General features: G+C 44.2%; 2 protein-coding genes across 2 annotated transcripts in view; both read right to left on the bottom strand.

Moving 5' to 3' along the window:
* Positions 1 to 23,364, bottom strand: part of LOC308298679 (uncharacterized protein) — a 46,936-nt gene extending 23,572 nt beyond the window's left edge. Inside the window, exons 1-6 of the mRNA XM_080742321.1 lie at positions 23,283 to 23,364; positions 20,385 to 20,826; positions 10,818 to 11,246; positions 8,778 to 9,614; positions 1,500 to 1,594; positions 864 to 1,302 (exon numbers count right to left, since the gene is read on the bottom strand). Of these exons, the coding sequence (XP_080598447.1) occupies positions 864 to 1,302; positions 1,500 to 1,594; positions 8,778 to 9,614; positions 10,818 to 11,246; positions 20,385 to 20,796 (2,212 nt within the window). The 5' untranslated portion in view covers positions 20,797 to 20,826; positions 23,283 to 23,364. The remainder of the gene's footprint in view (positions 1 to 863; positions 1,303 to 1,499; positions 1,595 to 8,777; positions 9,615 to 10,817; positions 11,247 to 20,384; positions 20,827 to 23,282) is intronic.
* LOC308298700 (RNA-binding protein 4.1-like) lies at positions 18,347 to 20,343 on the bottom strand. Its single transcript, XM_080742345.1, has 2 exons — positions 18,723 to 20,343; positions 18,347 to 18,484 (listed from the first exon to the last, which is right to left on the bottom strand). Exon 1 carries the CDS (start codon positions 19,504 to 19,506, stop codon positions 18,745 to 18,747), a length of 762 nt encoding a protein of 253 aa, XP_080598471.1. The 5' UTR covers positions 19,507 to 20,343; the 3' UTR covers positions 18,347 to 18,484; positions 18,723 to 18,744.
* Positions 23,365 to 23,572: the final 208 nt, after the last annotated feature.

Here is a 23,572-nt window from a genome sequence, read left to right as displayed (position 1 = left end):
TTGGGCCATGTCAGTGGAAAAGGGGCTTAATAACAAGCCAGTGTTTTCAACTCTCCATCCCCTTAGCAAACAGAAAAGACTGTTGTTGTTCAGGTCAGAAATGTTGAACCAAGCAGGGGAGAACGCAACACATACAGGTTAAATGAGAGAAATTTACATTTATTTAGGGTCGATGCAAACTCCACTTTTAGAGTAGCCACAAATTGCAACACTACATTTGTTTTAATATGTTGAAGCTAGGGTTGCAAATTACCTCCCATTGGCAGCCAATGCATCCAAACAGTTGTTGTTGCTATCTGATTGTATTAAACGACGTCAAACTCGCCAAGTTTTTAACAGAGCCGAAACGAAATCGTGATTGGATGAAATTGGTGACCCACCTAATGTGGATATTGTGATGTGTGAGTTACCAGCTGTTAGTGCTACCAGCTTCGTGTGGCTTATTATGGGTCTAGTCTAGAGTCCTCAGTCAAAGCAGTCATTTAATACAGTTCACTTGAAACCGTATCAATTATTGTTTTAACAGAACTCTTGCCCTTGATGCACAATGCATGATACACAAGTAATTTGTGTGTTTTTATTGTACTTGTAACACTTGCTTGTATGTTTTCTCATGCCACTAAAGCTCCTTTGAATTGAATTGTGTGGAGTCTACAAAATAACGAAGGTGTTTCTGGCGGCCCACGGATTAACTAATAAGTAATGTTTGTTTTGGTGCAGCAGGGCCCCAGGACAACAGGCCTCTAGACAAGCCTCGGCGTTGCGTGGATAAGCTACCCAACAACCAGCAGCAGGGCCACGGCATGGGCCACACGTTAGCTTCAGCATGTTAGCAACAACAACAGTAATAAATAAGTAGCTACCTGTCTTGTTGAGGCCCGCCGCCCCAGCAGCGGCGGCGGCAGCAGCGGCGGCGGCGGCCGCGGCGTGCTGCGCGGCGGCCTGCTGCGCGAACCCGGCGGCGGCGGCGGCGGCCGCGGCCACCGCGGGGTTGAACTGCGGGAAGCCGGCGGCCTGGAGGCCGCCCGGCACCACGCCGCCGGGGCCTCCCGGCATGAGGCCCCCCGGCACCACGCCGCCGGGCCCCTGGAAGGCCTGCAGGCCCGGGAAGGGCACCGGCAGGGCCTGCTGCGGGGTGGGCATGAGGCCGTTACCGCCGCCTCCTCCTCCGCCGCCGCCTCCCCCTCCTCCAGGCCCGGCGTCGAAGCCCCGCTTGGCGCCGATACTGGGGTGCAGCTTCCCCAGCGGCGTCGCGTTCGCTCCCGTGGCCATTTGTTTATTTACTCCACCACGAAAAACAAAAAAAAAATGTAGATATTATTCCGTCAAAACGCCAGTAGATTCCAACACGACGTGTAGTTTATACATAAATATAGAAACAAATGGTTTAAATGTCAGTGTTTTGTCCAAAGCGGTTCTCACTGTGTTGCTCTGCTCTCTCTGGTCAAAATGGCGCCCGGCGCTCAACCACAAAGGACGGGCAGCGCGAGCGGCGTCACCGTGACGCAGAGCCACTGGAACATGGCCTCCTCAACACCGTCATGGACGAGCTTCAAGCTGGTGTGGAGCGGTCTAGACAATTTGACACGTTCGTCTACAAGAAAAGGTCAAATTTCAAAGATAAAGTGCGTACTGAAGACACAAATATGTTACAATATGGTACGCTTAAACAGAATTACCCGCATCTGTCTTATTGTTTAATAAGAAGTGTTTTAATCCGATTGGTCGTCATTTTCTAAAAAGGTTTTAATGTATCAGAGTGCAGTACATCTCACAACCGATGGGGTCGCGTAGTTGAAAAGGCGGATAAGAAAATGGCCGTCGATTAGATTAAAATGCTTTTTATTAAACAATACGGAAGTTAGTGGTGATTCTGCTTAAGCGTACCATATCTTGATATTCGTGAGCCTTCAGTAAGCACTTTACTTTTGAAATCTGAGCTGTTGTGTAAACGTACGTGGCAATTTGGCCACAATGCACAACCGCAGGTTGAGGTTGAGCCATGACGGTCCCATCAGGGCTAAGATGACGCGCTGCTATTGGCCGAGCGCGGTTTCCCATCCCTACGCGCTGAGAGTTGATAGGTCCGCTCGGCTTGTCAATCGTGCTGGAGGCACCGCCTACTTTCCGTCCACGCTGGTTCACTTCTTTGACCCCCATCCATCCATCCATCCATCTCCTATGTCCGAAAATAGCCGATCTACAAGCACACAAGGCACTGGCAACTCTATATGGTCGTGGTCTGAAAAGTCAACTGCAAATGGCTGCTATTCTAAACTCGTAATAAACTAAGACCTGGCCATACCTACCTCCCCTTTTCCTTTGTAAATGTCTCCTAATTCACTTTATTATCCCTTTCCCCTTGTTTTTATGACTGTTTTTCTCCCCCTCCACTTTTGTTACAGACAATTCCCTATGCAAAGTACTGTGTTCTATCTGTCCTTTCAATGTTATATGAGATAGGCCTACATAAAAGTGGTTCCTGTGTAAATAAGCCGAAAAGCTTACTAGGATCTCCTTTTAGTTGACCTTGTACCAGTGATTTGTACTGAAACTGTACTTTTTCCCTATGCAAACTTCTAATAAATTATTCAATCTTCAATCAATCAATATACTGTAGCAGAAAGTGACAAAATAGTGCTTTCAAGGTTATTATGAGGCATCTAATTTATATAGCGCTTTTCTTAGTATAGGCCAACTATACTCAGTCGCTTTTCAAAACAAAACAAACCAAAAACAACTTTATTAAGTGTCATGAGGACAACTTTATCTCTAAAGGAATTGAGTAGAAACGGCCTCAATGTAAACAAGCCATTGTGCTTTCTTGTGGTTTAAATCCTATAGACCTGGTATGTGAACTGTATAGGCAAATGTCCCGTACGTTTTCCTAACTAAAGTATTCAATCAATCAGTGAGGAGCCCACCTCCTGTCTCTAGCATGAGGCAGCTTGATGTACAGTCAAGTAGGCCTACACCCTCTGGATGTGATGTACCATGTAGGCCTACACCCCTTAGACATAACACTGAAACACTAGACATGGGTCTAAAAAAAAAGCTGGCTTTTTTTTTTCTTCTATTTTTGCCACAGTCAAGATTGATATTCCTATGCATTTGTTGTATTGCTGTTGATGTACATATTGTATTGCTTATTATATTGATGTATTACCTGCTTACTGTAAGTGGCTTTGGATTAAAAGCGTCTGCTAAATGCCAAAATTGTAAAGTTGTACGCATAGGCCTATCTTTGATGACACAGTGTATTATGTCACAGGGACTCTCCCCCCAATGCAACGCTTGCTGCTGAGTGCCAAGCAAGCCTGGAGGTCCCATTTTTATTGTCTTTTTTTGTATGATCCTGGACCCTGCCTGGGAATCATTAAAAAAATGAAAGAGTTAAAAGGGGGATTGGAGTATAGGTGGGGAATGAGACTGGGAGGTTGCGGTTCGATCCCCGGTCGGGTCATATTACCAAAGACTCAGTGCCTCCCTGCTTGGCACTCAGCGTCAAGGGTTGGATTGGGGGGTAAGTCCCTGGCTCCCTGCGAACATACTAGCGTCATGTCCAGGGGGTGTGTACATACAGTACTTGCACATCAAGCTGCCTCATGCTACAGAAACAGGAGATAGGTTCCTGCCCTTAGGGCCTCATGGCTCGACAAGGCTTACAGTAATTAAATGGTGATATGAGCTGGGATTGAGTTCCAAAGGGAGGGGGGGTCTGAAACTGAGAAAGCCCTGTCACTCCAGACCTCAAATAATGCAAAGGAGAACATATAGCTATAGGCCTATTTGTTAACTACTGTTTTAACTAGAACAAGTCCATGAACCAATATTTGGTGAAACACAACCTGCTGGCAGTCCTTTTGACATCCAGGTAGTCCTATTGCAATAGATCGACTATGTGTCTCTAAAACGTTCAAATGTCAAGGTCTTTGCTTAACTCTGGCAGTGTACAAATGGAACCAAATTTGGTCCCATCTGTACACTGTTAGTTCCAGACTCCCATAACGGAACTTTAAGAACCACTGAGATAGACTATGCTATTGCAATAGGCCGACCATGTGTTTTTCAAACGTGCAAATGTCAAGGTCTTCCCTTAACTCTGAGTCTCTGACAGTGTACAAATGGAACCAAATGGACCTGTTAAGAGTTCATCTGGTTCCATTTGTACACTGTTAGTTCCAGATTCCCTTAACGGAACTTTGATAACCACCATACCAGCACCGAGACTGTCCTATTGCAATAGATGATTTTATTTAATTTTATTTAAGACACCAGTTAATTTTATCAAACTGTGGTGGCAGAACCCAAAAGTTCTGATCCTATAATCACCCCTTCTGTATTTACATTATATACAATGTGTGCTTTTAGTATTAAATAAATCAGTAACAACATATGCGTGGACACTGGACATACATCTTTTTTTTTTAAGATTTGTTTTTGGGCTTTTTTATGCCTTAATTTGATAGGACAGTAGACTGACAGAAAATGGGGAGAGAGATGGGGAATGACATGTGGCAAAGGTCATCCAGATTGGGAGTCGAACCGGTGACGCCAGCAGGCATCATAGCCTAGTATGTGGTATGCGCCTTGACCACCAGGCCAGCGGGCGCCCATGGACATACATCTAAAAGCTGAACAGTCAAAGTGATCTCGTATAACATATTACAGACAGTTATGGTGTTCTATGTAGACACCATCACATTACAAAACCTGCACATTATAGGCTACTCTGTGCTGTGATTTATGCCCAATTCTTATTATTTTCCCCATGTGTATCTATTCAGTAAATCAATCAAATCTACACCAGATTGTTCTGAGAAATCTAAGAACAATGATAAGAGTCCAAAGTGCGGCCCAGGGGCCAAATGCGGCCTGAGGACACATTTTATACGGCCCACGGCTACATTCTTAAATTGTTCTATAAACTGCCCACCAGCACCGTCAAAAAGAAGTATAAATTGTCAGGATTCCTTGTTCCATGTTCTCATTCTGAAGGGATCAAAGTCAAAGAAAGGCTATTTTAGGTAATGTGAAATAAGTCATTTGTTTTTGTTCAGAGCACACAACTGACAAAAGACCATCGATATAAAATATTGATGATAGTTAAATAAAATCGTTTAAATGTGATGCATATATGCATGTACAGTAACTCTGTTATGGTCCTACTGAAGGAGATGTAGTCGGCCCTTGGGTGTTTTAATATGTTATAATGTGGCCCCCTTTGAAAAAAGTTTGGACACCCCTGATTATCATGACATCACCTTCCAAATCTTTTAGTTGTTTTTTTCCTTTTCTTTCTAGTTATTTCACATAAATGAATGTCAAATTATGATCATTGAGATAAAAAATAAAGCTGTATGTCAATCATGTAACATGAGGATTAAATAATATAAACCTGGCAAAATTATTTAGTGAATTACTCCCAGGGTAGGCATTTTTTTCTTTCTGGCCCAAGACCATGATACTTAGCCCCCCCCCCCCCCCCCCTCCCCTCCCCTGATATAGGTGATTTTCACTAGAGATGGCATGAAGAGATGATTTAGGCAGAAATGTACATTTCCTCAACAAACTATGTATAGGCTATTATCTTAAGGTGACAATCATCCTAATACTGGACAGTATAAATGGATGTGCATGCACTCTGTGGCAGTCTGCTTCTAGAACGTTTCACCTTCTCTGCTACTGTAGTACGGGAACACGTTCTTGTGGTCAAAACAGCAGTGGTTCTCAACCTGTGGGTCGGGACCCCCAGATGATTAATTTAATGTGCAACATTGTTTTCTCTCTCAACAACAGTAAACAAATTGTATAGTGTAGAGGGTATCTACAGTACACATATCCAAAGTGACAATTTATGGACATTAATACCTCTAAAATGACAAATTAAACATTGGCCAAACTGTCAAATATTACAGAGGCAGAAATGTAATAGCCGATCTACACGCTCACGCCGCCTTGCAACGCGAGGCGTTGTGAGCATGTAGATTTTCACAATAGAACCCTGTTATACAAAATGTAATGCCTCAACTCTTAGTGCTCGTCAGGGTGGGGGGGGGGGGGGGGTCCACAGTTAAAATATGATTATCTTGGGGGTCGCGGCCTGAAAAGGTTGAGAACCACTGACTGAAACACACAACACAATAAAACACATCTGACATCTTTGTGAATACAGATTTTTAATGAAAAACAAGATTAACGGTAGCCAAATGAAAACTCAATTGCATTGCCAACATAATTAAGATAGCACATACTGCTCTGTTTTTATACCCGTTAACCTTGACAGTGATGTTCAGAGTTACATTGTATTAAAAAATATACGTGTATACACAACATAAAAAAACTGAACTGCAGACTACAACGTACATACTCACATGGTCTTAAAAAAAAGAAAGAAAATCATATCCAAAGAATGTATCCACTGCAAGATGACAATCCTAGTTTCATGATGTCAGCTTGAATTCAAACCAGATTTTTATTCTTAACATTTTTGATCCCACAATGTTTTAATCCATTTTTCACTACTCTCCCTCTGCCAACCTGGGGAGAGCCCTGAACTGAGCTCATGCTTCATTTAATGCATGAAGAGTGAGCTCACCGCTTCTTATCACCTGACAGAGGGGGGAGTTTCGCCGGTAGGACGAAGCCTGTGGAAGGAACACGTTATTCCAACCAGTTCCTTTCCCCTCCATCAGGCGTCCCGGCTGGCCAGGGGGAGGCAGTATAGAGACCAGGATTACTGCATGTTTTTTTTGTGAGGGTACCTACCCTAGGAGACACGGGGAGAACATGCAAACTCCACCAGCTCCCACGCCATGCCTAGTTTTATGATGTCAGCTTCTACTCAAACCTGGACCAATCGTATGTATTTCGATGGTTTATTTGCACAGGCATGTCACCTAGGGCTGGGCGATAGGTCTTCAAGTCAATATCACCATTATTTAACCCATTTAGGCCTAGAATTATTGAATGCTTTAACCAGTGAAAAATAGCAGATCTACAAGCTTGCAGTGCGCCGAGTGCCGCGCTGAGCTGGTAGATCTGGAAATAGGTTTACCCGATTGAGTAGATTATAACATTATTATAATCTATTAGAATTGTTTTGTTCGATTTGTTAATGTACATAAAAATGATGACGTACTGTATATTTCCAAATAGTAGCCCGAGCGTTTAATTAGCAAAATCTATTTGAGCCCCTGACATTAAAAGAACCAGGTGGCTACTTGTGATATTTACCAGTATTTGAGTCTACTTGCATGGTGTTCGATACGCAAAGAGATATTTGGTGGCCCAGCGGCTATTTGCCCACGGGCTATTATTTGGAAATAAACAGTACTCGATAGTAGGGATGGGTATCGTTCACCTTTGAATCGATACGATACCCTTTTCGATACCATTTTCGATACTTTTTATTTAAGTTTAACTGCTGCTGCTGCGGTAGAGCAGAGGTGATGATGATGATCACACAGTGTGGCAGAGCGGAGAGTATAGACGTTGGATAATCATCATAATAATAAACATTACAGGCTATTGTCAGCTATTTTCCACAGTAACGAGTGTTGCCTACTAAAGCAGTCATTAAACTCTCAGTAGTCCAACTGTTACAGATGCGACCGGCCAGGGGTGCGTTCCAGAGTATCGAAACGAGGTATCGTTTGTTTTTACGTGAACCGATACCCGATAGTATCGACGTCATGCAATCGATACCATTAAAAGTATCGCAGACGATACCCATCCCTACTCGATAGGCATGTAACGATATATCGCAATTTGAATTGTGATGCAAACAGCAGAGGGCACGTTAAAAAAAAATATCTTTATAAGAGAATCGATAAAAAAAAAGGTTTCAGTTTGCTATTGAAAAGATGAGAAAAATATGTAAGGAGAAAGAAAGTACTGGATTTGTGTAAGAGAAATAATAATAAAAAAAATCTTTACATGCCTAGTACTCGATTCTCCAGGATTAAGGCCGTTTACTGGATCTAAATATCGGTTTTCGATGTATTTACGTTAAATGCCCAGCCCTAGTGTGAACCTCAATGTCTTCTTTAAGTGGCCAAAACAAAACACAGACATGATAAAACTGACCATATTTGCTAATACATAGAGAATGTTGTTGAAGGACACTACAGTACATTTCAACGTAAGGTACTTACAAGACTCACCTTTTAAACACGTAGCAAGCATGCATTAAACACATTACTTTGTGTAATCTAGTCTACTGTAGGTCAAATCTACTTTGAAAAACGACTTACTAATGTGAACAACTACAGCCAGAGAGAGAGACAGCTCGGATAAGGTCACACGGTGGATGAGCCGACAGCGACTTGCCTGCTCGGCACATAAAACGACCTCAGAATCGCAGGAAGCCGCAACGCGACCAACGCAGGGTGGTCGTACCGTCCGAGCATCCGTTGTTGTCACACCGCCGGGGGGTCAAGAGCACAACACAAACTGCATCCATTCAAGGTGTGAGAGACCCCCGAGGGAGGGGGTTGTCCGCAAGTAGCAATGTGGCTTTGTGTGAGCTTAATACTTATACAATCCAAAGACCTAACAGACAAAGGGATATTAACCAGGAAAATACACAGTACTATCCAACAACTACGGGAGTGTTTTGATTAGTTAGTCCAATGGCACACTCTCTCAGGCTATCCAAAACCGCAGCAGAGAAGGTCGTCCGGCGCTCCGTTTCGGCCCGGCGGCTTTGCAGCTTGGTTAGTAAGCGTAGCGCGGCCGCTCCGCGTAGGCGTTCCGCGGGAGGTCGTAGGCCGAACCTCTGGGTCCGGGGGGTGGCGGCAGGGAGGGGTGGCGACCCGAGTTCTCAAACGCATAGCCGTCCGCCTCGGCCGGGACTCGCCGAATCGGACTCCGGTCACGCATCGCGTAGTATGACGGGGGGAGGGAGGCCGGCGGCGGAGGAGGGGGGAGGGGATGCTGGTGGCGCTCGTACGGGTCGAGGCCAGAGGGCTCCCTCATCATGGCGGCGGAGGAATGGGGCGAGGTGGCGGGCAGCGGGACGTGGGAGTGGCGCTCCTCGAAATACCCGGCTCCATACGGGGGATGAGCCCGGTACTTCTCGTAGAAGTCCACGGCCCCGTACGGATCCCTGTCTTCGCCGGACGACCGTCGCGCCGCAGTCGGATAGGCCGGTACCGGCGCGCCGTAGTGCGAGCCGCTGCTGCCGTATGCGGACGATGAACCTCCGTACATCTGAGCCATGTTGTGTTCGGCCGCCGCCGCGGCGCTCATACCGTAACCCGGGGGAGCCCCATAACCCATGGCGCTCTCGTAGCCCGCGGCGCCCCTGCCGTAGCCCGCCGCAGAACCCCGGGGGTACCCGTGCACGGGAGCGTAGCCGTCCCCGAAATCCAGGTCGCCGCCGTAGCCCGGGTGATAATCACGACTGCGACCACCACGCCCGCCAAACCTCGAGGCACCGTATCCGTTAGACTTTGGCTCCGAGCCGTTGCCGCCGCGGGAGCCGTTCGAGTCTAGAGGGCACTCTTTGGACCAGTGGCCGTCCTGCCCGCAACGATAACAACCCGATCGTTCTCCCATTCCCGGCGCAGTACGCAGGCGGCTAGTCGAAAGCTTCACGCTCATCAGTTTTCCTTGAAAAAGAAAAGATGCATAAGGAATTACACATGCAACAATCACAAACAATACAAGTATTATGGATACCATATCTTTGCTTTTAATGAAAAACAAGATTAACGGTAGCCTACGTAATTAAGATTATTACTATAATCTTCAAAGCGATAAAGATCGACTGATGCATTTTTCTCAGACTTACCTTTACTGCATGCCTAAAGGCCTGTCCAGACTCTCCGACCACCGAATGTTTCGCCGGAAAGGTCCGGTTCAACTACAAAATGACGTCACTCACAACTTCTGAAAAGCACTACCCCGAATTTGAGTTCAGAAAGCTCCAGGAAACCTTTCAGACAAAAGGTTCGGTGGTCGGAGACAGTACAGGCCTTTGCCCTCTCTCACTTAGGCCTACTTTTGCCGTTTCCATACCTTACCTGTTCATTCATAAGGAATTAGCCCTATTCACGGCCCGCCCACTCAGCAAATTTCAGAGCAACTTCCTGGTCGTCAGTTTTGAAGGGGAAACTATAAAAGAAAGAGCTGGACTTAAAGCCATCAAATCATTATTTCGAACGGTAAAGTAAATTATAATGCTTTGTGCCTTTTACTATCTTGTGTTTTTGATCATGCTAGCCGTATTTTATACTTTACTATTCGGAAATTGCATTAAATTTGGGATTTCTGTGTTAACTCTATGGGCTTTTAGTAGGGTGTTACCCTTCAAAACGTGAGTTCAGCACCAGGACGTTGCTGAGTGGGCGGGCCGTGAATAGGGCTAATAGCATTACTTAACAACTTTCAAAATGGTGTCCCTATGTTTTTTACTCAAGCTTGTCTCGGAATCTCATTGCTTTTCCTTGTTTTACCACAATGTTGGGTGAACATGGCCCCGCACGTATCACGTGACATTGATCCCCTTCCCTATTCGCTCATACTAGGACATGCCGTTGTGTAGGCGAAGCTTCCCGACGAGGAAACGCAAGACTCCGAGACAAGCTTGAGTAAAACACTTCTTTACTGAAAAATATGGACTGAAACATCCTGAGGAGGTTGCGAATAGATATAGTTGCGGAAATGCGGTGAGCACTATGTTTGGAGCAGCTAGAAGACCAAACAGCCTTACCGATGGTCCTCCCTCTCTCCCCTTTATAACTCTTGTAGAGAAAATGTCTTTAAAATAAAGGGTTATAATTTATGGCTATCGCCCACCCCTAAGTCCACACCTTTGAAGGCCGTGTTGTCCATCTTGCTGATGGCCTCCATGGCGTCCTCCATGCGCTCCATGTGCACAAAGGCGTAGTCCTTGACGATGTCGCACTCCATCACCGCGCCGAACTCCTCGAACTTGGCGCGCAGCTCCTGGTTGCTGCAGGCCAGGTTGCCCACGTGCAGCTTGGTGGAGCCGCGCGACTTGCCGCGCGACAGCTCCACGTTCAGCGGCTGCCCGTTGAGCTCGTACTGGTGCAGGGCGCGGATGGCCTCGTCCGCCTCCGCCCGCTCGTTCATGTGCACGAAGCAGAAGTTCTTCACCACGTCGCACTCGGTGATCTTGCCGTACTGCGAGAAGAGCGAGCGCAGGTCGTCCGCGGAGGTGCCCGGCGCCAGGTTGCCGACGAATATTTTCACCATTGTTGTGGCGTTTTTTGTTTTGTTTTCGTTTTTTTACGCTGTGGGAAGAAAACGACGAGGAGTTACTTGAGGAGTGACGGCCACTGTAGGTGGTGGAGCACCTGTTAATCCAACTAATCAAAAGCTGTACCTCGTTGTAAAGGTGACTAATCAAAGATAAAAATGGTATAAAACACATTACCAATTGGTATCATTAAAGGGGAGATATAATGGACCAAAGTCAAGTTAACTTACTTTGTGTGCACGGTTTGTAAATACATTTGATATAAAATGAATATTCCCACAAACATAAGTCTACATACACACTGTACCACTAGGAACCAAATGGACCCTTACATGTCTGCAACTTAGAAAAGGAACCAAATGGACTGTTACATGTCTTCCACTTTGAAATGGAACCAAATTGATCCTTACAGTTATGTAACTGATATATGGAACCAAATGGACCCTTACAGGTATGTAACTGATAAATGGAACCAAATGGACCCTTACAGGTGAGATCTTGCAACTGATAAATGGAACCAATGGACCCTTATGGGTCTGTTAACTCAGATCTCTTTTACTCCAGTGTTAAACAAAAAGGTCTCTAAAGCCCCTTTTCGACTGCAGCTTTAGCACCACACCACACCACACCAGACCACACCGCACCACATAGAAATATCTACATTTTCCATTACACAAAAGTAGCCCTATCGGTAAGAAACAAATTGACCCTTTTAACTGTGATTATAATACAATATAAAGTATTAATGTATTACTATGATAATTATAATACACTAATATAGATTATAATAGTGGTTGTAACACAATAGAATCTATTATCACGTATTACAACTATATCCTGGTGGTCTAAATGAAAAGATAGTGATCAGTCATTATGAAGTGTTTGGCCCTGTTCGGCCTGGCTCAGACCTACTCTAGATTGGATACTTTTTAGTACCACGTTTAGTACCATTTTCACACAACTCTATCCAGGTCCTTGTAGTGGAAAACCTGGCACAAGTGGGCGGTGTGGTGTGGAGTGGTGTGGTGTTGGGCCTGTGGAAAAGGGTCTTAAAGGTTCTGTTTGTTGAATTAACACTCAGGATTTTACAGTGTGCTTCGGGATCCCAGCTTGGCACTTGAAAAGCTGTGTCTGCGTCAGTAGCCTAATAATTAATGCAAATAGAACTCGGGGGTCCTTGACATTAAGGGTTTGAGAACCACTTTAAATACAATCTACCCACATGACCTTATCGTAAACCTGCATCTCTTAGATAAAGGTTGCTACTTGCTAAAATCCTTTGAGGGACAACAGTTAGCCTGTATGCTAACGCTGGTAGCCCATTCATAGTAGCAGTGTAAGTAACTTGAGTACTGTACTTTTAGTGCAATTCTTTGAGGCATTTGTACTTTACTTGAGTATTTCCAACCACTACTCTCCAAATATTGTTTTTACTCCACTACTTTTATTATCTCGAAACTTTAGTTACAAATTACTTTGTAGATTTGGATTTTTATCACAAAACACCACTTCAGCCCTACATAGCCTACATACATTTCGGCCATCTTAGGCTGCACTCAGACTGGAACGCACTAAGTTGTGTGAGAGTTGTGTGGGGGAGGCGGGGGGCAGAGACAGCACAATGCATTCCGGATGGAAGTCTAGTGGTTTGAAGTCTAGTGCATGTTGTGTGCTTGTTGGATGGTGCTCTGTGCAACCACAGGACTCTCACTAGACTTCAAACCACTAGACTTCCATCCGGAATGCATTGCGCTGTCTCTGCCCCCCGCCTCCCCCACACAACTCTCACACAACTTAGGGCCTGACTGTGTGGGAAGCTTAAGATCTACAAGCTCACTAGCCCGGCGGTATAGCCCCTGCTCATTATGTGTCGCATCCATTTTCCAAAGACTTGTACACGTAACACGTTTGAAATAAACGTTTGAGATACTTAAATGGTTTCCTATGGAAATAAGCTTAGTCTTTTCTAGGATAGTAGACCTTGTACCAGTGAACTGTACTGTCATGAAACTGTACTTTTTCCTATGCAAACGTCTTCTAATAAAGTCTACAATCAAAATCAATCAATGAAAACTTCAAATAGGACATTCTGCATAACGAGTACTTTCGGTAGGCTACTTTAAGTACATTTTGACACCAACAATTTTGAGCTTTTACTCAAGTAAATGTTTAATACGGGACTTTTTTTCTTGTAACAGAGTATTACTACATTGCAGTATTGATACTTTTACTCAAGTAGGCCAACACGTGTAAGTAACTAACTGATTCATAGAGGAGTTATAGCCGCTGCTAGCTAGTAGAGGTGGGACGTTAGCGAACGAATCGAGTCCTTTGAAAGACTCGTTGAAATGAACGATGGGATCCGGTTGGCAGTATAGGGAGCCGTTCTTTTTCTTTTTACGAGGGGGAGTCAATTATTTACTTCAAGTAGGACTGTCGTGTTAAAAAAGTGAAGGAAAAAAAAAGAATTGACTCCCCTCCTCAAAAAAAAGGGGGGAAAAAAATCTACCAATACTGCAATGTAGAAATACTCTGCCTCAAGTATTACATGGAATTAAAATGTACCTGCGTAAAAGCACAAAAGTATTAAAGGAAACGCATAGGAGTGATTTGTTATAATAATCCAAATCTACTAAGTAACTAACTAAAATGAGCCAGTCTTTTGAACGGCTCTTTGAAAGGAACGGATCCCAGAGATCCGGCTCACTTCAAAGAGCCATAAATCCCATCTCTGCTAGCCAGCTAGCATAGCTTCCATTCATTGCAGTAAAGCTAGGCTAGGCTACACCCAGTGCAAAACACCACGAACACGGATAATAATCAACTCCCCCGGGAATAAGTCATGTTTGTGGGGTTGCGTTAAGGTGCTTATAAGCGCTCCTACCTGGTTAGGGGTCCTTGCAGTGCAGTGTAACGTAACGGTGGTCCCTGCAGTGTAGCGTAATGCAGTCAGTCAGTGTTCCACACACCGTGATGGCGACTGCTGCTTTCACTCACTGTAGCGACCTGGCGTTTCCCAACGGGTCTGAGGCCTTAAGCTAGATGCAGAATACCCAAATCAAGAGTTAACATTTTCAACTAAAATCTCTGCTTCTGGGGGTCCCTGGAACGAAATATTTGGAGATGCGGGTCCGTGACCACATACATGTCATCTGGGGGTGGGGAGACATGACAAAGAGTATTTGTACTTATTTATTTTCCCCAGAAAACAGTTTAGGATTTAGAACAAATGTGTAGAATCGGCCTATATCAGTGGTTAAGAACCTCCAAATTGTATGTGGCCACGGACCCCCATCTGAAAATATTGTTCCAGGGACCCCCAGAAGCAAAGATTTGAGTTTATAATGTTCACTCTAAATGTGGGTCTATTGTGCATCTAGCTTAAGGCCTCAGGCTCAGACCCGTTGGAAAAGGCCAAGTCGCTTCACAATGTCCGTCTGCTGCACACTGTGCTACCGCTATGCTAATGCTACGCTAATAAAAGCCAAGTGAAAGGGACAGACCTTTGTTTGTTTCACAAACACTGGGGTCGGGGACCCCTTTTGTGGGTCGCGGAAACATTTCTTTTAAGGGTCCCTGTCCCTTCATTTTATTTCCTTCTTCCTGCATTTATTTTTTCAAATCTAGGCATACAGCTTTTTCTTTTTCATTGAAAACTAAATTCATTTATTTTTTTAACAGAAATTTCATGAAGTAAACACTTTCACTAGTTTGGGCCCGGGCAAAATGTCTAGAATCAAATTTCTCTTTTTGGTCTTGAGCTGAGAAGTTTGCAGTCTCCCAGCATTTGGATGCAGTGCAGCATTAGTTCCTACACAACATTGTCATCTCTCCCAAATGATTCCCCATTTATCAACTTTGTGTTTAGTGGTTCCAGTTCCAATTTCACTGGTTTATCCTGTATCATGTAAAATGCGCCCTCTCCTGGTTGCAATAAAGTAGTATCCATAACTGAAAAATGTTTAGCTTGAGACCATCTTTGTCGTTACTGTGAACACTATGGCAATGATTGCTTTCAGAATTTAGCACTTATTGCAACAACATTACATTGACAAAATACCTTTAACCAACATCTTTGTTCCCAGTTAAAAATGGGCGTTTGTCATGCATGTATAAAGCAGTGCAATCAATGAATAGACTACTGTGTATCCAATAAAGTATCAATATAGTCTTTTATTAATCACATCTACTGCAGCTAAGTCGCATGAGTTTCAATTTGATAGTGTCAACAGCTGACACTTTCAAGTGTTGAGATTCAACTGATTGGATCATCTGACAAAACACACTGTTCCTCTATGATGTCTGCAATCACTCTCGTTCTTTAATAGATTAACCATCAAGATATCAACCTTTGTCTCTTAAAAACGACAGTTTAGGAATAAAGATGCTGTTAAGTGTAAAGATGATGTCTATGAGACATCTATATAATCTGTATGCAACACAAAATGTGCACTTGAGTAGTTCACCCCCAAAATAACTTTTTTCTATCGATTACTCATGCCATGGAGACTTGAGTTCAATAATATTTGTTTGTATATTTTTTTTTGCATTCCTAAGACAATAGCCTAATTTGATTACAATAGAGACAGGTACCCATCCTGAATCAAAGGGGGTACATTTACTAAAATCGAATTGTTGTCTTAGGAATGTGACGAAAGCCAAAAAAATATTATCGAACTCAAGTATTCATGGCATAAGCATTTTTTTTCCCCTCCAAAGAATTCTATAAAATAAATACTTTAATTAAGTATAGCGGAAATTGTAGATCTGCCATTTTCACTAGTTTGGGTCTTGGGCGAAAAGGTTTGGGAAGCAGTGCTTAACACAACCGCAATCAATTCCAACATCCAAGTTAAAAGAGCAAACAACTTACCCGCTTTCAGCACTAGAAGGTATTGTTTTATTGAGTTCCTCTGTAATGGTGGCATGTCTGGCAGGCCCTTATCACCTCCCCATAGAGAGACAACAATATATCGTCCCATCAAATGAGTTAAACACAAAAACAGAAAAAAGGCTATAAAATAAAAATAAGTGTCAGGGTGTCACCAAAATAACCTTGGGTTTATTTTTAAAAATCATATGCATTTAGACATCAAGTGTATGCTGTGGCTATTACAGCTAGTAGGAAAAATACAAACTTGCCAACACCACCCAAATTCAAAACTAACAAAGGCACCCCACACAGCTAACTGCCTAGAACAACAACATCGTGGCCCAAGCCCTGAGTTCTGACTCACATTGGATTTCCCTACTACTGCTGCTGCTGCTGCTGCTGCTTGCTGAATTTGCATGGATAGGTTTTGCCGTCACCATTAAAAAACAGGATTATAATAAAGAGCAGAAGTCATTATTGGGACGTTAACTGGCTTGCATTCTTTAAAATCAGCGTTTCTCAAACGTTTACATTTCACGGTCTCCCCTCAACTCGGGCAGTTGACAAACAGAACCAAATGGACCCCAAAGGATCCATTTGGTTCCATTTGTACACAGTCAATAGTTACGGACTTGTATGGGTCAATTTAGGCCATGGCTACACGGAGCTGGATATTTCTGAAGCTAGACATTTTTTTGTGCCGTTGGGGCTTGCAGCCACACGAAGCTGGATATTTCGGCCGCGAAGCTGGACATTTTTTAAACCGGATAAATAAGTGGAGAGATTGAAAAATATCCGATTCACTGGATCCGTGTAGACGGGGAACCCGGATATCTCTGAAGACTTTACTGTGTGTGTGCTTGTTAGACCTAGATATTTTTGTCGTGTGGACCTAGATATTTTTCTATGTGGATATCTGAAAAACCGGGATATATGAAATATCCAGCTCCGTGTAGCCATGGCCTTAGACCCCACCCAGAGAGTCCCTGGAATCTACTTTGAGAAACACTGCCCTTAAATGACAGCCTACATTCTTCCTCTGGTTAAAAAAAAACCTAAATCACAAAAACACAAACCTAACTGACGGCAACAACAAATAAAACAGTATTTTTTTTAAACTCAAGCATTTCGACTTCTAATCAAGGGGGGGAGGGGTGACGAAATGAGGCAACCGGTCATGTTTTATGGACGTTAAGTCACAGTAAAAATTAGACAAAAGGAAAAAAAAACGAACAAGGCTGGAATGTTTGTTTTTGATCAAATATAATCAGACAGCGACTCAAAACATAGGATCAAAATGGTCTAGCAGTTTGTTTAAAAGTAAAATGTGAAGGGCCTGGCACGTCATCATTAGTCTTAAAAAATAAAAAAATAAGAAATCGGCGCACAAAAATCCGATCAGACAGGGGCAGGATAGAGAGAGAATCTAAGTTATATTATATTTTGCTCCCAGTTTTTTTTCAAACAAGGGATCAACTTTTCAACTCTTAAGACCCTTACGTGATCTCTTGTTAGTATACAGTGGAAGAAAGGCATTTTGATGTTGTCTTTTGGGCCCGATACACAGGTTTTCCAGGTTTCAAGCCCAGTCCACAGAACACCAACGATTTGCAATTGAATCCCCCAAAACAGCACCGACCTGCTAGGGGTCAATTCAGAGACCACTGCAACTTGCAGCTCCTTGCGTTGCTGCGAATCCTATGGTTTGCCTGCGGACTGGACTTCAACGTAGATCATAGTGGGGTCTAGGCCATGGAATAAGTCCAAGTCCTAGACTTATTCCATGCCCTGTGCAACCAGCACAGAATGTCTTAAGAAAAGATGTTAACATTTAAATTTGGGGCCAGGTTAATGGAGAGAAAAAAAAGACCCTTACAATTAATTGCCGTCCAAACATTCCAATAAATGTAGGGAAAAAATATCGCATTAAACATTTCCATTACTTTTGTTTATCGTCTGACAAATTACATGTGCTTTATTAAGCCTTAAAATGTGTGAGGAAGAAACACAGGTTTTAAAAATTAAATCAAGTGAGACACATGACAAAAAAAGAAACCAAAGAAATGAGTTGAAAATCACGGAGCAAGCTAGTAAGTTAACATCACTCTCGGTATAAATGTCATACAAACGGTTCAAACTAGCGAATAATCCTTTATATTGAAATCTGTAAGAGAAGTGTGTGCACGTGAGTGTGGATTGATTCAGTGACTCAGCTGCAGGCGAGGGAGACGCCCGCGGCGACAATTTCCGATCGCGTCTCTCGCGCGTCAGCACATTCCGTCTCGCACGCGTTGTTTTTGCGGCGGCACACCACGGAGATCGATGGGACCATGCAGCTCGGAGAAATGACAGCAAAGGAAAAGTCCTGCAGTTCACAAACACACCTAGAAAAAGAGCAGAGCATTCCCTTTTGAGACACGGTGATTTTTCTTTTATTTCACGCTCCCGCAGCACTGGTTCAAAAGACTCAATGCCAGGAAAATCTACGACAAAGCATTCATTTTAGAAAAATACTCCCAGTCACCCCACACCGAGCATACTCGTGTCACAGAACGTCACACTGTTGGGAGATGCAACAAGCTGCCATTATTGGTTATGTTTTTTTTCTTTGTTTGTGCTCACCTTGGCAGTGCGGCGGGGGTTTTTAGTAAGGCGCATAGCGTGGCGCGTATGCTTCCTTGGCTCGCGGTATGGCGCCATAGGCGGCGGCTCTGGGTTGCGCCACCGGGGACAGCCTCGAGCGCTCGTAGGAATAGCTCGCCGAGGTGACCGGGACTCGTCTGATCGGGCTGCGGTCCCGAGCGGCGTAGTATGCGGCGGCGGTGGCCGCCGTGCTGGGTGGAGGCAGCGGCCGGCGGTCGTACGGGTCGCCGGTGGAGAGCCTTGAGAGGGAGGAAGAGGGGGGCGGGGGAGGGGGAGGGTAGGGGATGCGGCGGGCGTCCTCGAAATAGCTCGCGCCGTAGGCCGGCCGGGCTCTGTACTTCTCGTAGTAATCAACGCTGCTGGCGTAGCGGTCACGCTCGTACGCCGCCGCCGCCGACCTCTCCAGGTAGCCCGCTGCTCTGCCGCCGTACCGATCCGCCATCTCGGCGCCATAGCTACTAAGCCGGCGGGGGGGCGGCGGCAGACCGCCCATGTAACTACGACTGTACGCCGAGCCACCCATGTACGCCGGCGGCTCCCGGGGCATCCCGTAGCCGCCGCCGCCGCCCCGGCCGCCGTAGCCTGGGGGGCCCCGTGGGAGGCCGCGGCCGCTGCGGCCCCTCATGCCGCCGTCGCTGTGACCGTTCCGACCGACGGGGCAGTCTTTCGACCAGTGACCCTGTCTCCCGCAGACATAGCAGCCGGTTTGATCTCCCATTCCGGGCGCCGTGCGAAGCCGACTGGTGGACAGCTGTACGTTCATCAGCTTGCCTTTGTGAGGGGAAGAAGAAGACAACGCATGAGAACGCTGGGCTCTGGACACGGGAGAGGAGAAAAAGGTTCTTAACCGATTAAGAGAGAAACACGTTAAGAAAATTAATTCATGTCACCGACAAATTGAGACAAAGAGCAAAGCGAAGCCACTCGCAGCGCATCATTACGTCATTTGCTTATTGATCAGTTACAGTGCATGATTGTTGAAGGACTCACTCTGCCAATCTTGCGAACCGATTAGATTAACTTTTTGATCCATCTCACCAATTAAGGCATACATAAGTGTTATTCATCCATTTGCCTTTTCTTCTTATAAGCGGAGGAACCAGAGCTAATTGTTAACGTCACGTGAGCGCTCTGTTGACGTCACAGCAACTTAGAAAAACAAAAACAAAAACTTGTGGCCTTACGGTACAGATTTAAGCTCAAGACTACAATGCTTCATCCCCCTTTCCTTTCTGCCCGAGAGTTTTTTTGTTCACCCTTAACTCTGACAGTATACAAATGAAACCAAATGGACCCGTAAGGGTCAGGGTTACATACTTGTAAGGGTCAATTTAGACCTCCCAAAAGGAACCCACAGAATCCCTGGACCCCACTTTGAGGACCACAGGTCTGAATGGTCTGTTACTCCTTTTTTTATCCCCTTTTAGTTTGTGTTACCTTGTAGGTGGTCGTACTGTTAAGTAACCATAAAAACCAACATGAAAAAGAATCGCGACAAGATCCCGTATCGTGACATACAGCTTGGAAGAATATTGCGACGGCGTGTTTCTCCACAGCGCCCACCCCCGAGACCCCCTTTCAAAAGCTTCGTCACCATCTCCCCTTTTTCTCTGCCCGAGAGAGTTCGTTCGGTCGGTTCACCTTTGAAGGCCGTGTTGTCCATCTTGCCGATGGCATCCATGGCGTCCTCCACGCGCTCCATGTGCACGAAGGCGTAGTCCTTGACGATGTCACACTCCACCACCGTGCCGAACTCCTCGAACTTGGCGCGCAGGTCGTCACAGGCCACGCCCTCGCCCAGGTTGCTGACGTGCAGCTTGGTGGTGGCCTTGGGGCGGCCCTTGCTCAGCTCCACGTTCATGCTCTCGCCGTTGAGCTCGTAGTGGTGCAGGTTGCGGATGGCCTCCTCCGCCTCCGACAGCGAGGACATGTGCACGAAGCCGAAGTTCTTGACGATGTCGCACTCGGTGATCTTGCCGTACTGCGAGAAGAGGTTGCGCAGCTCGTCCACCGTGCTGTTGGAGGCGAGGTTGCCCACGAATATCTTCACCATGTTGAGATCGCACCTCGGGGGGGTTTCACCCTGGGGGCGGGGGAAACACAGGAAAAAAACAAAAACACATGTGATTATCACTATCAGTTTTCTGGTGCCAGGGGTGCTTAGTCTAATTGGTCCAATTCGAAGGTGAATCTGAATGGAAATGGGTTGAATAATAAATGATTGTAATAATAGTAATTGGTTACCACACGCCTCACAATATTTAAAAAAGGAGGAAATAAGATAATTTCGGACATGCAGATCTGCATTTATATCCAAACGTCAAAAGATTGATTTGGAAATAATGTAAAACTCTTGATTAGTCTGCTTTTACAAGATATTTTGTTGACATTACAAATGGAACCAAATGGACATGTAAGGGTCCACTACGGGTTTATTTGGTTCAACTTACACATTTGGTTTTACAGTAAAGACATATTAATGCTATTGTTTCGTTCATTGGGTAACATATGAGTTAATTGTGATTCAATAAGCTATCCTAAAGTCAATAATATACACAATGTGCAGCCCATGGCTCCGTTGTGTAAAGTAATGGCCAAAGCTCATAAGCACATCGTCTCCCGAGTAAAGGGACTACGTCTTGCCGAAGCAGTAGTAATGGAGTGGAGTGGTATAAATGTGGTTTCATGGGGTAGCCTACATGGGTTCGAATCCCAGGTAGTGAAACAATTTTAGGCATAATAGCAGATGCTCTTAATCCAGGGCGATTAACAACAAGTAAGGACAACCCATGGTAATCAATACATCACATGCATAGAAATCGTCATCTAAAAACGTAAATAGACGACTAAGAACCTAGGGTGCAAACTGCAAATAAAATCACAACGTCAATAATCTCGAAAGTGTGAAATTGCCTGGTGTGAAATGGCCTGGTATCGGTCTAAAGAGAACCAACAAAATGAGTGGCTTATCTTACAACACGTCTCACGCTAGTCTGATATATTATTAGCTAGCCTGCTATGCGACGTTTTCGTGCGTTATTATAAGACAACACAAATCCAAGCATGGATGGGACGATCAATACATACACACATATCACATCGTTAATAACGCTAGCCTTGCTAATGCTAACCATGCTAACCGCTGAAGCAACACGATGCTGCGTTTAGCCAGCCGCCTCGCGCCAACTGCCGTTATATATATAGGGTATTAGCTACGTTAGCAACGATAAACAACACTAAGCCGTGCATTGCGTTGACCAAACACCGTCGTTTTGAACGCCCGTGTTGTAGTTTAAACGTCTCAACTCATTAATACAATGTAATGCAGTCATTAGTTCATTAATACAGTGTAACGTACCGTCCTGTAATGGCGTTGCTGCTGCTAACGCTGCTAGTCTCGTGCACTACGACAAGATAGCTTAGCAACAGGGGTGTGTTAAGTAACGAAATACATCTACTCAAGAGGTAATGTACTTTAAGTACTTTCTTTTTAGGTATTTGTACTTCAATTGAGTATTTCCAATTTCCTCCCATACTTTTACTTACAAATATTTAACTTTTTTTACTCACAACTAGGCTACATTCATTCCCATACTTTTACTTGCACATAAATGTAAATGTTCCTCCACTAGGTTCATTGGAAAGACTTTTAGCTACTAGTTACTTTACAGATATAAATTATATTCTTATAAAACCGTAAATGTATCCACTTTAGCCCTATAACAATTTTCAATTATTGTACTTTTACTATAAATGCATCTACTCAAGAACTAATGTACTTTAAAGTACAGTTTTCTTTTCGTAGGCCTATTTGTACTTCAATTGAGCATTTCCAATTTCCTCCCAAACTTTCACTTACAAATATTGTACTTTTTACTCCCTACATTCATTTGAAAGACTTTTAGCTACCAGTTACTTTACAGATATAAATTATATTGCAATATAAAAAAGTACATTAATTAATCCACTTTAGCCCTGTTACAATTTCCACATATTGTACTTTTACTGCACTACAATATGTGACCACTTTAGTTAAAAGTTACTTTGCAGATATAAATTATAATATTAAGAAAAAAAACATACATTTGCCACTTTACTTTAGCCCTATTTCATACCGTGGCCGTTTGAAAATAGATCTACAAGCTCACAACGATCGGCTATTTTCAAACTTTTGGTACTTTTAAGTAGTTATAGTTAATAAAACGCCTTTTACTCGAGTTTAAATTGTGATTCCGTACTTCTATCTGTAACAAAGAGTATCTCTACGTCACAGTGTCGATACTTTTACTCAAGTAAAACATTCCGAGTACTTTATACCCCCCACCCACCCATTACCACTGCTAGCTTTAGCTTTAGCATAGCATCGAGCTAAGCTAACGATGCTAACGCTCGGTTTAGCAGCGCTCCTCGAGCCGTTAAAAAAGGCCACACAAAAACGAACCACGCGCGTTTAAAATAGAAGCAAAGCGACGAGCTTCTCTGTTAAAACGGTGGGTTTTTAAAAAGGTGATAAAACGAGTTAAAGTTGATAATAATCACCTTGTTGTGGAGGATTAGCCGTTGGCCCGTGGATGAATGGAGGTAAGCGGTGTGAATGAAATGAAATGGCGGCACGGATGAAACCACACTGACTGACTGACGATTTTTCTTTTTTTACACTCCCTACATGCATGTGACGTCACGTTGACATGACGACGGTGGCGTAGGCCGTAGGGTAGTTGTTTTTGCCTTGGATACAATAGACGGGTTTCTGGTCCACGTCACGTTTGATTCGGTACCAAAATTAGCCAATGAAACCAGGCGTAGTTCACTCCCAAAATGATTTTTTT

Source organism: Nannobrachium achirus (assembly GCF_963921795.1).
Source record: "Nannobrachium achirus genome assembly, chromosome: 14".
In the NCBI taxonomy this organism is placed as follows: Eukaryota; Metazoa; Chordata; class Actinopteri; order Myctophiformes; family Myctophidae; genus Nannobrachium; species Nannobrachium achirus.
Note: the sequence above shows the minus strand (reverse complement) of the source record. Positions and strands in the feature narration are given on the sequence as shown.